At 42.3% G+C, this 15,091-nt stretch overlaps 1 protein-coding gene across 11 annotated transcripts in view; it reads right to left on the reverse strand.

Annotated features, from left to right (window-relative positions):
- LOC147304661 (triple functional domain protein) overlaps window positions 1-8,989 on the reverse strand; it is an 82,768-nt gene extending 73,779 nt beyond the window's left edge. For 3 of the 11 annotated variants that reach the window (XM_086281119.1, XM_086281116.1, XM_086281113.1), the window contains exon 1: window positions 8,366-8,985. In XM_086281119.1, the coding sequence (XP_086137245.1) occupies window positions 8,366-8,435 (70 nt within the window). In that variant the 5' untranslated portion in view covers window positions 8,436-8,985. Of the gene's footprint in view, window positions 1-8,365 lie in introns of all 11 variants that reach the window. The other 8 variants (XM_086281110.1, XM_086281108.1, XM_086281109.1 and 5 more) reach the window with 5 other exon arrangements.
- Between the last annotated feature and the right edge of the window lie 6,102 nt (window positions 8,990-15,091).

A 15,091-nucleotide genomic window follows, 5' to 3' on the forward strand; every position in this document is an offset into this window, starting at 1 on the left:
ACAAAACAAAACCCTCCCACAAAAAACAAACAAACAAACGAACAAAATATTAGCCTTCCTCTCAAACTGACCTCAGAGCAGATTTAGGGGGTCTGGCTTGCTCTGCAAAATGCCTTTAAAATTTAATGCGCCTGCACCTGTTACAAGGGGTGAAAAAGATTATGTGTTTACTTAGCTACTCATGGGAAATGTAAGCACTTTAAATTATTTAAGCCAAATTTTGCTAGCTGGCTGATTCTCAGCATTTTCTGAGCAAAAACACGAGTATATCACAGGGGTTATTTCTTATTTGGGACATGAAGCAAATGCTGGCACAAAAGCGATCACATATGGCTCTCAGTGATATTATTTGTTGTAGTTTTAGCACCAGATATAAAAATTTTTATATGTTGATGAAATCCCTTGAAATTTCCATCCTTATCCACGTGTAAAGACGTTTGCGCCCCTCTCTGCAGCACTAATGGTTTCCAAGTGCCTGAGCTGCTGGTCTTGTTGCCATGTGCTCCGCGTTATATTAGTGCTTCATTTTAAGGGATGAATGCCTTTCTAAGTGAAACATTACATTTTTAATGCCACAATAAAGAGAACAGTTCAAGCAGAAAGAGGCTTTTTTTTATCCTTGTGTTTTAGCCTAATCTCCGGCCCTTTTCAAAAAGGCTTTTTACTCAACCATCCATTTGCTTTTGATTGAAGCTGCTTCGGCAAATAAAAGCTTTAACTCTCATAACCATCATCTTTCCCTCCAGCTGGCTCCCATTTACTCTGCCCTTTTTACTCTCTTCTGCGTGGTTACTTTGAGATGCGTCGACTACCTGATTCTCATGTGTGCCTGAGTAAAACGAAAAACAGCCACCCTGTGTAGTGAAGCAAGGCAGAATGTAGCACGCCGTGACAATACCAACACAAATGACGGGGGTCAGTGGGAACAACAAATTGGGAGAAAGTGCTCGTGTGAGTTAGCGTGAAACGCCATTGACAGAGAACAGTGACTACTGGTTTCACAAAGAGTACTGCGAACCACGTGATGCCCGAGTGCAGAGACGAGTTCCACTTGATTACTCAGACGGAGCATCTCAACATTTGGGTTTCAAACGCACTGATTTCTATATTCTGAAACATTTAATGAATTCTGACTGAATTAAACAGTACAGCCATACACAACACACCTTTGCCATCTTCAGGATGCAAGCTTGTCATGTCTGCATTTGCCCCTTACTGTCCTATTACCTGATATTTGGCAGGTTATAGCTGTTTAATGCAAACACTTATTATTAAAACAAAGAATAAGAAAAAAAAAAAAACAGGTTAAAGTATATGCCTGTTTAACTGCTCGTTAATGCAAATATCTCATCAGCCAATCATGTGGTAGCAACTCTATGCGTTGGCTTGTAGACAAAGTCAGCAGGACCTGCTGTAGTTCAAACCAGAATGAGGGACTTCAGCAGTGACTTTTAAGTGACTTTGAACGTGGCACGGTTGTTGGTGCCAGATGGGTTGGTCTGAGTATTTCAGGAACTGCTGATCTGCTGGGATTTTCCCACACAACCATCTCTAGGGTTTACAGAGAATGTTCCGGAAAAGAGAAAATATCCAGTGAGCAGCAGTTCTGAATGAAAATGCCCTGTCGATGCCAGAGGTCAGAGGCAAATGGAGGACTCCTTGGAGATGATAGGAAGAGAACAGTAACTCAAATAGCAACTTGTTACAAGCAAGGTGTGCAGAAGAGCTTCTATGCACCAACAACATGCTGAACCTTGAAGCAGATACAGCAGCAGAAGACCACACTGGCCTGTTCTCCTGTCATCTAAGAGCAGGAAGCTGGGGCTCTAACCGGCACAAGTTCACCAAGATTAGCCAACAACAGACTGGAAAAATGTTGTCTGGTTTCAAGAGCTAAAATTTCTGCTGGAACATTTGGATGGTAGGGTCAGAACAACGTGAACCCATGGACCCATCCTGTATTAGTGGTTCGGCGTGGTGATGATGAGATATTTTCTAGGCAGACTTTGATACCAGTTGTGCATCATTCTAACGTCACACCTTGCTGAACATGTCCATCCCTTTATGCCCACTGTGTACCCACTAGGGCTGCCACGATTAGTCGACTAGTCACGATTATGTCGACTATTAAAATCGTCGACGACTAATTTAATAGTCGACGCATCGTTTGAAGCTTTGTAAGATCACAAAGGACGCAGGAATGAGTAGTAGGATTTAAGGGTGTAATAACGGACTGAAACAGAAGATGGCAGCACTGCATGTACAAGGATGCCAGCTGCCGTTAAACCCCGAAGAAGAAGAAGCTGTGTCCCAGAATTCATAGCGCAGCCCAGCGCAGTTGTCAACAATGGCGGCAGCTAGTTAGTTTTAATATTATTCTTATTATTCTTTCTGGGTCACAAAATAAACGTTTAACATATTTTCAGGCGAGAATGTAGCTGTGTAAACCTCAAATATCTGCTCAGTTTATCAAGACACCGCATATTTTCAAAAGCTCTCCGACGTTTTCGGAGACGTCTGTTACCCACTAGCTCGTTAGCTAGGCGGGGGCAAGGCTAACTAGAGCCGTGAGAACACCGGACTCCCGGCAAATCGTTTTCAAACCCACCACTGTCTTTCGCTACTCAGGTTAAACATGATATATAAGTCACTTAGATAACTTAAAATGTTATTGTTTGGCTTTCTTTAGTATTTTATTTGTTCCTGAGTAAATCGGTTTGGCTAAGATTAAAGTTATAGTTTTTGCACAGCTAAATAAACTTCAAGCAGACAGCTGATCATCAGAAGTTTGAGACGCTGGATAATATACTCCGGTGTCCTGTTATATTTTAGAAAGCAAGGAGTTTATTAAACTTCACCGAAACAATCTGCAAATTTCATTAAAAATTAATAAAATACCATCTTGTCTTTATTTTTAGTTAGCACAAACACTTCAAGCTGTAAGCTAATGATAGTTATATAAGACCAGATGCTGCTGGTGCAATAAGCTGTACGCTGTACGTCCAATGGATGATGATCTGATTAGTCGACTAATCGCAAAAATAATTGGTGACTAGTCGACTATCAAAATAATCGTTTGTGGCAGCCCTAGTACCCACAGTCACAAAGCTCAAATCACCTCAAACTGGTTTCATGAAAATGAAAGGGCGTTCACTGTACTCAAATGGGCTCCACAGCCACCAGATCTCAATCATAGAGATCTGATGGAATGAGAGATTCCCAACATGGACGTGCAGCAACTGTGTGATGCTGTAATGTCAACATAAACCAAAATCTAAGGAATATCTACAGCACCTTGTTGACTCTATGTCTCAAAGAATTAGGGCATTTCGAAAGGCAAATGGTGCCCCTAATACAGTGGCCAATGACTCTACATGCTAGGTTGGTTTTTACAGAGGAGATTTTTGTAGCTAGTTCAACATTTTTATTTAATTCTTCCTCTTACAAGTCTCCAACATTTCTCAGAGAAAGTAAATAGATGCCTCAATTACAAATCAAACTATTGATTTGCTGATTTGCATTGATAAAAATTCAAATTGCAAATAGAAAGAAATGTAGAAAAATAAACCAGTTTGTGCAAATGAATGCAGTAAATAAAACTGATAAACTTAAATTTTAATAACTTGATCAATTAAAGAACAGAATTAATACCACTTCTTTGTTTAATTCATCTAGTCATTTATTTTGGATTTTGGCCGCTCTAGGCTAAAAGAGCAAAACAAAGTGACAACAACCTTAGCCTTGACTTATTTGTCTGTATTGATCTGCGATGCACCAATCCTTTCGTTTGCCTCCATCCAACAAACACGGGATGATAAAAGAAATCTGCTTTGTGCAGCATTAGGCTTTAGCCTCTGCTCTGCGTCTGACTTGGCAGCTTTAAGCCTGGAGGAAACCTTCACTGAGGGACCTCAATCAGTCTCCATCTCCTGGATCAATATCCATTAGTCTCAGAGAGAGCGCATGTGTGTGTGTGTTCGCATTGAGCGTGTGCAGAGATCTCAACCTGGGTGAATGGGCCTGAGTCATAAATGCAAACTCTGGATCACATTTCTCCCTCCCTCTTTCCCTGCTTGTCTGTTTCACTCAATTTCTTGCACACACAGACGCACACAAACACACGTACACACTGGTGTCCATTCAAACACAGGCCGACGTTATGAACGGTACTTTGTAGCCTCTAAATGTTCATTCACGAGGGGCCAGTAGTGAGGACTGTAAATTTTCCCGCTGCGAATGGTGCCCCAGCACTACCAACAAGTAATAAATGTATGAAACTGACACCAAATCAATCTCTGAGTCATCGTCGGTGTAGCTAAAGATACATTCGGAGTGGAATAATTTGAGGATTGACAACATGCCACAACAAAGCTCCCTGTATCACAGCTCTGAGGCCTTGGTATTAATTCCAGTCTGGGAGACAGAGAGGAAAGAGATAGACAGAGACGCAGGGAAGCATTTTTCTTTTTTAATATTAGTTGTCATTTTGCATCAGGACGGAGAGGACCGACACGACGCAGCATGAACGAACAGGGAGGGAAAACATGAAACAGACATCGGCAAATGAACGCTCAGCCAGCAGGCAGAGAGACAGACGGACGGATGGAAAGCGAGAAAGGAAAGAGAGAAGACATGGGAAAGACAAACGCTAAAGGATGGAAAAAAAGAGATGAGGATGGAGCTGGGGACGGAAAGAAAAAAAAAAAAAGCATAGCCTGCCCTGTGGCGAGACACTCAAACCTGTCAGAACAAGATTCCCACAAGTTCAGCAGCAAAACAAAAAAGGTGGAGAGCCCGAACGTGACACTTAAGCTCCCACCGAGCTGGCTGTATAAAGACAGTGGTAGGCTGAGGCCTGTATTAGTTTCAATACTGGTTTCACTACAGACATGGCTGACTCACAGCAATACAGGGATGCTCCATTTAAAAATGGTTTGAAACAATAAGAAAAAGCTCATTTATTATCAGACAGAAAAGAGAAAGCTCAAGGAAGTGGAGACTGCACAGTGTGAACCAGCATATCAGACAAATAAGCATTTCCTTATACCCTAAAGAGCTGCACACTGGACGTGGCTCGCAGGTTGTTACCCAGTCCAGTTACATTTACAGTAAATCTCCATCCATAACTAGAATGATCTCATAAAGTAGGTGGTCTTGTCAATCACTGTCCTGCTGAAAGCAACCCTGTAAGTGCCGGACACACGAGCACTGAAACCTTTCCACTAGTACCTACTCGACTTGGCTCACCTTCGTTTTAGGATCTTCCACTCAGATTCATATACGAGATGTATTGTTGAAATTGCCCTTCATTTCACGAAAATAAATATACTTGAGGGATTAAAAGTGTAGCTAAACTTCTGGTGCGGCCGACTCCTGATCAAAGTGGGCTTTAGTAAGGAAAACTGAGAATGTGCCGACTAAGAAAGTCTGGATGGATACAGATGTTTGATATTGTTTTTATACCTCCTTAATTTTTCTGTGTAATAATTAAGTTCCCCAATAAAACAGACCAGTTGTTGGGCATGAAGTCTTTCAGCTCTTAACTACAGTAAACTCTGAAAACTGAACTGACATAAACAAATATCAGCCGTCGATTTCAGACAAGAGGCCTAGTATCGGTATCACATCAGCTCATTTCTAAGGAAAAACAGGGATATACTTTCCCTTAACACAAACGGATACACACTCTTGTCACTCTTAGCTTCACATAGTGTTAAAAATCAGAAATAGTCGCCTAAAGTTTAAGGTTAGTGCTTGAACACAGGCAGGATTTGAATCTCTGCCCATTGACAGGTTGATTGAACGCATCAAGTACAGACTGGCCTGAAATATAAATGACACTGGTGTTAAAATATTCATACGATTAAACAAAGCCAGCTGCAGATAATGGCACGAAATGTTCATTCGCGACCGTCGAGTGTGTGATTTCTTCTCACTGTATCAACAATTTCAGTTCTAATAATTCGACAGAGGCAGCCCAAACCATGCTATGTTCAACCCCAAGCTCACACACACAACACAAGCTAATTATCGCTCTCACTGCTTCTCGCAGAGAAACAAAAGTTAATATAAGGCTGAAGAGCTCTTTTGGTAACTAAAGAGCTATTTCTAAACTATAAATTAAAACTGGAGCAGATGGGCTTGTGGTAATAAGAACAGGGGGTGGGGTGGGGGGCATATCTAGAAATTTCAATTATACAATAAATAAATTAGGAACGGATCCGATTAACAGTGAGGCAGAATGGCTGCAGCTGTGCAACATCAACAAAAACACACAAAGTGCGGTCGTTAGCGAGTTACAGGATGCCTCTTCTTGCCTCTCTTTCCTTAAGAGGAAGCCATCAGATCAGCTCAATACGGATACCAAACTTCCCTCTGTGGCTTATTATCTCACTAGACACAAAACCACAGGAGCCGAGGAGGCTGAATGTCAATACGCTGCATTCTCATCCTTGTTTACAGCCCCTCTAAAGTGTACTTCAAAATCTACCAGACATGATGCTGTAGTAGAACATGCAGTAATTTTTGGCAGAGTACATTAGCACCCGCTGCATTTTATTCCTCATACACTTCACTGTTGTATATTTCTGTGTCAGGTACTAAAATGCATAGCACCTGAAAACAAACAAACAAACTGCAGATACCATTACACATGATACGCAACCAACAACCGATTCACTAAGAAGAAATGGTTTTAGCGCTTCTCAGCAGGTTACTCTTACAAACTTGCAGCGTGCAACAGTAACCACTGGGGTGTATTTAAGTGGAGTTAGATGATGACACTTGCAGACATGACATCAAGCACTGGATCTCAATCAGCAGCCCCTCTGAGACGAGCTAAGGGTTATCCAGCACATGCAAGAGGATTTTCAACGGGATTTTCACATGAAAGACCCACAAACACTGCAGGCAGACCTTCAGCATTTCATTCGAGTATATTGTGATTATCTGTACAAACTGTGTGTTTCATGCTGCACGTTTACTGACAGCCATGCATAACAAACGCCATCCTTGAGTCACGTTTTCACGGTGTCAAATCGTGAAAGTGATATCAAATCGTACGGCCTGTATTCCACTGTGCTCAGACGTCCGGTAGTGTCCCCAGGAATTAACATGTTTTATGAGCTATTGTTGGAGCCGATGCAATGACTGTAGGCCCGTGTTAAGACTTCAACACAGTCCTCGCTGACAAATTAGCCTGCTTAGCTAATGCTAGCGATTATGCACATGCGACGGGGTAACATCTTTATATTGATATAATAAAGTGTGTGTTACATGGAGAAATGTGTGTCACTGACATTCGGAGGTTTGACCGAGGAAAAAGACGCTTTCGCTTCTGCTAGCCATGTTACAAAACTAGCTTATCCTGCACAGTGCACACCCAGGCTATACGTGCCACGCCGGGTATTGTTTACATAGCTTGCGCCGTTGTGCTATTTTTTTGACAGCATGGAAAACTACAAACAAAACCGACTTGACGGAATACCAAAGCTAAGCGGACACTCCTCATATACGTTTCCTCCCAATACACAAAAAAAACCACCCACCAACAAACCAGCTTTAACTGCCAGGCTAACTAAGCTAAACCAGCTAGCGAACAGGATTCACCAAATCTGATCAGGATTCACTAGCTCTGAGGTTAGCAGCACTGGTAGCTGCTGTTGGAATAAGCACGCTCCTGGGTCTATTATCGGACAGCTGTGTACGGCTCCATGTCTCTTTCTAATAAACTCTAAAACTACTCCGCTAGCTTAAACCTAAATATACATTAAAGTTGTCCCACTTTAACGCTTAATTAACACCAATAACCAAAAGTCGGCAGAATCCAAACCAGTCAGGCTGCGTTTGAATAGAAAACGCATATTTACAATTGCTGTTTTACCCCCTTCTTTTATTTCTCCTAACGCCAGCCTGTGCCATTTCACTTATTTTTGCTGTCAGTTTACATCGATGTGAGTGGTTTTAAGTTATTGGATCGGGAGGTTGGTAACACGGAGTGCTGCACTTCTTAAAATACTGCAATATCTAGGCGAGGTGTCCGGAGATGGAACTCTGGTCATTAGCAACCCGGCAAGCGTTGTCTTTCCATAGTCTGGTTGAGCTATAGGATGCAGCTGCTCAGAAAAGGAAGTCAAGGAACATATTTCGGAGATGCCCGCAGCTGTGTGGGTCACTGGCATTTATTGTGAGTTTCATTTATGTCGACAGTTATGAAATTCAATGGCTAAAACCTCCCATATTCTTCACTGTGCGAGCCCCAAACCTTTCAACATGGACAGGAAAAAATGTCCCTCACAGAGCTGGACCAGAGGAGAGCTCTCCGCGGAGCTCAGTCCGACCTCTCCCACTCTTTTCCTGGGCTTACCGGTTTTGAAGAACGCCTCTATGTCGCTGGCGTCCTTCGTGGTCTCATCCGCTCCTTCCCCGGAGCTCATGGCTGCCACAACCCGAATCTGGAGCTCGGTATCTCCCAAGTAGAGCCCCCCAAAATATCGACAAAAAGATGGCACACAATCACTCCTGTCCTGACAAAAGCGTCATTAAAGCCACACGGACGGTTGCGGGGAGTCGTTGACGCTAGCAGTGCCATCTGCAGACCTCCATCTTGGGGTAACGTAATTGGAAACGATCAGCCGGGGGCACCGGGTTCCTCCTCGGAGTGGAGCCGAGGGGAGAGTCGCTGGAGCGGTGACGAGAGGGGGGGACGGGAGGGGCTGGGTCGCTGCTCGGTGAATCTCCGTAAGCTTTCGGAAATGAGCAGAGGCTGGGTCATCGACGAACGACGGCGGTCACAGTTAACGCGTGTGCGACCAACTTACGGCGAAATATAGGTCAAAAAAGCCGACACACAAACACTGAAAAGAAAATAAAGTCCGACGGTTGTGGTAAATACGTAAAAAGGACCCGTTTAAAAGCTGTCTAACCCACACTTTCGGGGAAAGCACCAACTTTTATGGAGAAAAAATACAACCGTTCCACATGGTTCAAGTGCTCCTGATTGTTTCAGCGACTCAACCATAAAAAGTGTATAAATGTTACGTTAGCCTACTGAAAGCAAAGAGCAGAGATAAGATAACCTCCCGGATACAGCCATACATGAAAGGTCCTCTGTTTTGATTCAGGCCATCTCATGATAATATTTTCCCGGAGCGCTGATTGTGACCTGGACTACTCACGCCATCTGCCGGCCAATCCTGGAAGTGCTGCTGTATCAAGCAAGACATTTACCCCCCCACTATAACGTCTACAGCAGGGGTGTCAAACATAAGACCCCGGGGCCAGAATCGGCCCCTCAAAACACTCCCACTTGGCCTACTGGACTATATTTTAATACATTTTACAGCTTGTCTTACTGATAAACACTTCCTCCAGTCTTTCATACTACACCAAAGTAACACATACGTGACAGAAAAGTTCTTTTTTTTCTCAACTGCTTCACAGTATGTGGCAAAGCTGCTGTAATATGTTAAGAATGTGTCTCAACATTTATACTTTTCTTCAAAGATTTAATTTAATTCACTGAAATGAGCATGTGCATGTGTCCTAATACAGGTTGTGCTTTTCTATCGGATGGTACTTGATGGGCTGTCCTCCATAAAAGAGCAAAGTAGACAGCCGCAAAAGAAAAAAAGTGCATTTTTGAGTCAATATCCAGCCAAATTTGATGGAAAACAACAACAGTGAAGTATAGAGCTGCAGAAAACAATGTACAGTGACAGATAAATTGTAAATACATAACAAGAACTAAAAAGTAGCATTATAACTGATGGTATTCCTTATTTTCCTTATATGAAATTCAATCAAAACAAAATGAATTACAAACATAGAATTACTAAATTATTAAGTAAGCTCATAAAACAAATAAAACAACCAAAACACATCCAACATACCACTTATTCTATGTTTATAATAAGTTGTTTGTTTGTTTTTTAGAAATAACACAAGTATGGCTCACCCATAGAATAACGTTTAAACTATGTAATGCGTGGTTTTCATCAGCTTACCACTGGTAGCTTTGATGTGACGACCACAAGTGTGGGAGCAGGTTAGGAGCAAAAAACTCAAATTTCCCAAATTCAGTAAAAACACTGAAGTTTGAAATGCTCCAGGCCATTATTGATTGGTCAGATGCAAATATGTCACTATCTGTCGCACAACCTGATCTTTGCTGATTGGCTGGGAGAAATCCATGTTTTTCTAATAATCTCACAGTGGGTCATGTGGAGGGATAACTTAATCATGTCTGCACTATATTTGTGAATAAGAGTCATGGTTCATTGTTTTTTGATGACAAGCAACAAAATAGCAGGAAGCTATGAAAGCTGAGCTGTAACTGTGGTGAGGGGCACTGGTGTCAAATGAAGATTTGAGCTGCAGTAAAGGCAGGATTCATGTGCATTTTTGTGAAGATCGATGAAGTAATGTAAAACATTCAGATACATCCAGATGAACAAATGGATGACATAAGGTCTTATAAGACTGAGCCATCACTTGACTCTGCGAGGGACAGCAGGCCTGACCGAGAACATAGCTTGAGCTCATCAAGCAGAGGTCTTCCAGCATCACACAGCTGATGTTTCAGTTTAAAGTAGACTGGTTTTGCTCCCTTTGCCCTTCCTTTGAGCTCGCTTTCTTCTGATTGGCCTCTCACAGGCCAAAGCCTTGAACAGCAGCTGGGTGTGGCTACTGTGACTCACACTAACCTAGGTGTTCATTGTTTGTATGGTTTCTAAGCTCATCTTCTCTCTTTCCTTTCACTCTAACCGGTTAAGTCGGACGTCTGTCGAGCCAGAGGCTGGTTCTTCCTGTCTCTAGGAAGTGTTGTTGTTGTGTTTTTATGCTTGCTTACACAAGGAGGACCAGTTTGTTTTCTATAACATGAACATTTCTGTGTAACCTGTGAAAGTAATACACAAACAGACCCTTACCTCCTACACCCATATACGCAGCATGCTATCAAATAATTGAGCAAGTGAAAACAGTTATATTGACGTCTGAGGAGGTGTAGTGTCCCACAGCAAAATTGATTTATCAGTGGGATGACATTATAATGTACTCCTGACTGGAGTTCAGCATGAAAGTGACCTTTAGCTGTAATGTATTCGCTGCACTAGGTTCAGGACTGGAGATGCTCTGCAGTCTTTCCTCTGAAGCAGCTGTTAACAACATGATTTCAAATGCAGATCTACAAGTAAAGATGCATTTTTACCTGTGTTTGCAAAATGAGAAAAAAAACAACAAAACAAAAACAAACTATGATGCATGTGCTCACAGTTTACGGCCTTTTACGTGTGGAATTCAACTTTGGACCGAGTTTATTTTTTCTGCCCATTCATTCATTAACAAAAAGTAAAAAAAAAAAAAAATCCCTCTGAAATGAGAACTATTCTTGTTCCTTGTCTCACTTTAAAACAGGTGTGTCAAACATCAGGTCTTGGGGTCAGAAATAGCCCACCAGAGACTCCAATCTGGTCCGCTGGACGACTTCGGAAAACATGCAGGAGGGCAGACATTTGAGACTGTATTTTCCTAGGTTTTAAAGCTTTTATTAATGATAAAGACTTCCTCCATGGGTGCTCACACTTCACCAGTGGTAATAAGTAATACATAAACAATTAACTAACAGGGAGTTTCTGTTTTTCCACAATCTAGTACAGACATTTATGACATTTACATTGGCTCTAGCCCACTTAAGAGCAAAGTGAAATTAGGTTGACACCTGTGCTTTAAAGCAGATGATGAGTGTCAGTGGCTTAATGTGCATCCACTACAGCTGATGTCATTCCCAGCCTCTTACCTGTAAACCCAGTAAGACAAAGACCATGTCGGAGTTTGTGTTAAACATCACAGACCTCTGTGCTGATATCATAAGAAATAAATGATCTTCTTCGCTCACCAACAGCTGATTTAAATAAAGTATGTTGGCATTTTAAATCAGCAAGTGAAGCTCATTTATTACCTACTTTGCCTTCTTATGCAGGCGCTCATGTGTTGCTTGTGAAACATCCAGAAGGGGGCAGGCTGACACTAGTGACTGACTGGTCTTCTTCCACATGGGTATGTAAGGTTTTACATATCAGGATATAATAAACATCATGTGGTTCTTAGCGGGCCTTAAAATGAGGGTGAGTGGCATCCAAGTGCTGCTAATCAACTGCATTTGATAAACTGATTAAGGTGGAAAAATATCATCAATGACCTTAAGGAAGCTGTCTGGCTCATCTACAGAAGACCTTTTCCAAACATTCTGAACAGAAAGAGATTATTCAGGAGCGGTGAACATTAAAGCTTGTTGCCAACCTTCCCAGCAGTGGATGTCTCGGTGAATTCACCCCAAGGTCAGACCAGCCAGTGCTCAGAGAAACTACAAAAAACCCAAGACTCTACAGGCCTCAGTTATGTTAAATGTTAGATTTCATGACAGTACAGTTAGAAAGAGACTGAACATGTATGGTCTGATTTGAAAGGTTTCCAGGAAAAAGCCTCTTTTCTCTAAAAAGAACATGGCAGCGCAGCTTAGGTTTGCAAAGTTGCATCCGAACAAACCCTAAGACTTCTGAATCTTCTCAATGCTTGGCGATAATGCACAGAGTCGTGTTTGCAAAGAAACAAACATGCCATATCAGCACAAACACAGCCACGGGACCTGGACACTGTGCCGTCACTGAGTCGGCCATGATGTCCTCTGTGTACCAAAGTCCAAGGAGCTTGGAAAGAAAAGCGTCTGGACTTCTTTAAGTTTCTTCAAGTTCTCAGATGAAAGGAAGAAACTTAAAGTCCAGATACTTTTCTTTCCAAGCTCCTTAGACTATGATGACCTGGATGACTGAGAACCTTCACAGACACTTTGTATACCAAAGTATTCTAGAGTCAAATGTGTGAGGCCATCTCTCTTAAAGCTAACACTTGGCCGAGCAGCCGTTCTACAGCAGCATGGCTGGAAAAGACAAGAATCAAGGTGTTGCAATGGCACAATCAAAGTCCACACTTTAACCCCGTTAATGTAGCAGGACCTTAAGAGAGCTGTGGATAAACAAATGCTTGCAAACCTCATTGAAGTGAAGCAACACTGTAAAGAAGAGTAGGCCAAAATCCCTCCACAACAATGGGAGAGACTAAAACTTTCAAACTTAACTGAGAGAGGAGGTACTTGCTTTTAAATTAAGCGGCTGTTATTAATGATTTAAATTTTTTTTTTTTTTTTAAAAGAGCTCGAAATCTCTTGCAAAATTCTTCTCATATAACCTTTTTGTCTCTTCTTTGAACAAGAAACTACACCAATAAAGACATCATGCCTGGAGAGATATGTGACCAGTCAGTTAAAGGTTGCAACTTTCGCTAAAATCTTGTTTTCAGCGTGAACCAAACTGCTTTTGTATTGATACTGAATGAGAAAAACAATTTTGAAGGCCTTTAATTGTGAGTCCAAAGTTGATTTCGTTAGTACTTTAAATCAGTTTGGATTAGAATTTAAAGTGATGCCTGTATCGTTTCTAATTAGCATTTCATGAGTCATTTGCTGCTCAGGTGAGTTATCATTCTGTACAACGCTTCTGCAAGAAAAACCCCTCATCATCAGCTGAAGCTGTGCATCCGGCCTCGCACAGATGAGGACTTCAAATACCCAACGCTGCTCTGAATGACATAAACCAGGTGGATATGCCACATTTCATTCCGCATTAATAAAACACGATGTGAAGAGATGGGATGAAACTATACAGATGAGAACGCGGCTCTGTGGTGGTGATCTCTATTTAATAACTCGGAACCACCAAACGGCTGACTCCTTCCTTCAGGTTGTTTCATTCCCACAGTAACCCCTGCCAAATAGCAATATATCCCTCTGAAATGTCAGCAGTAATTACTCCTGTGCTCTGAGACAACCTCTGAAATGAAATGAAAGGAAGCGGGAAGTGATGGGGCTCTGTCTGTCCCCTGTCCCCCCCCCCCCACCTTTTGTTTGCACATCCCCGACTTTCCTCTACGTCACGCCTATTGAACTGTGCCACCGAACCTCTGCGTCAGAACCCGGGCTCCCCAGATCTGCTGCAGTCAGGGCCAGCTAACAGCAGAACGGTGTCCTCTCATTGGCCGTCTCCTGCTCCTCCGTAACAGTTACGTGGAAGGAGAGAAAGACAAAAGGGTGGGTGAGACTGGCACAGCCACAGAAACAGAAGGTGTGTCAGTGCATCACGGCTGCTAAATGGAAAAAGGCTGAGAGGTTAACTGGACTGTCATGTCTCTAACAAAAAGCTTTCTTTCAGTTGACTATTACTGTGCAAGACACACACGTGCACACTCTGCACACTGATAGATTAAAGCGTGCATGTGCGAGAAGCTCCTTTTGTGGTCATTTCTGTGCAAAAGTTAGTGTTTTGTCCCATCATAAAGAGACTGCTTTGGTAGCACGTGCAAATGTTTTAGGAAATGTAGACAGGTGACTGAGTTGTCTACAGTTTGGATGGACCAATATCGGTCGCTGAAGAAAACAGACAGCGTTCCAATATGTGCTGACATTTCTCTGTATAACTGTCAAAATCTGCAGGGGCCAGTGGTATAAAATACAACAGCAGCATGCAGGAGATTCAACAAAACACCAGCATTAACCTGGGAAAGGCTGTAACTCGCCCAGAATCTTTCCTCCATGTTTTTGAGTCACTGAATAAACCGTTTCCTCCAAAATGACAGCACATTTTGACAACATATAACCCGGGGTGATCAAAATGTTTGAGAAGGAATCTGGAAGAGTGCTCCTTCACTGACACCGAGTGTGCTGTCTTTAAACGAGGACATTTCTAAATAAAACTAACCTCTGTCGTGGATCAGAGGGAATACTCTTAAGATGCTGATTTCCACAGCATGTTGCTATATTTAGAAAAAAGAGCACTTATGTTTGCATAAACTGAGAGGAAAAATGTTTGCCTTTTTTAAATATTTATGTTTGAATTTTGCTTTTAACTGACAGTTGAGCAGTGATGAGCAGATAGAAAGGGAGGGCAGGCGGAGGCATACAGCAGACGGCCTCAGATCGGGGCTGATCGGCAGCTGGCAGCAGGTTCGCTCCTCGACCAGTGAGCCAAACTGACACCCG

Source organism: Aulonocara sp. 'chitande type north' Nkhata Bay, linkage group LG22 (genome assembly GCF_057382095.1).
Source record: "Aulonocara sp. 'chitande type north' Nkhata Bay isolate Kocher_YH1m ecotype deep benthic linkage group LG22, A_spYH_male_GT1.1, whole genome shotgun sequence".
NCBI lineage: Eukaryota > Metazoa > Chordata > Actinopteri > Cichliformes > Cichlidae > Aulonocara > Aulonocara sp. 'chitande type north' Nkhata Bay.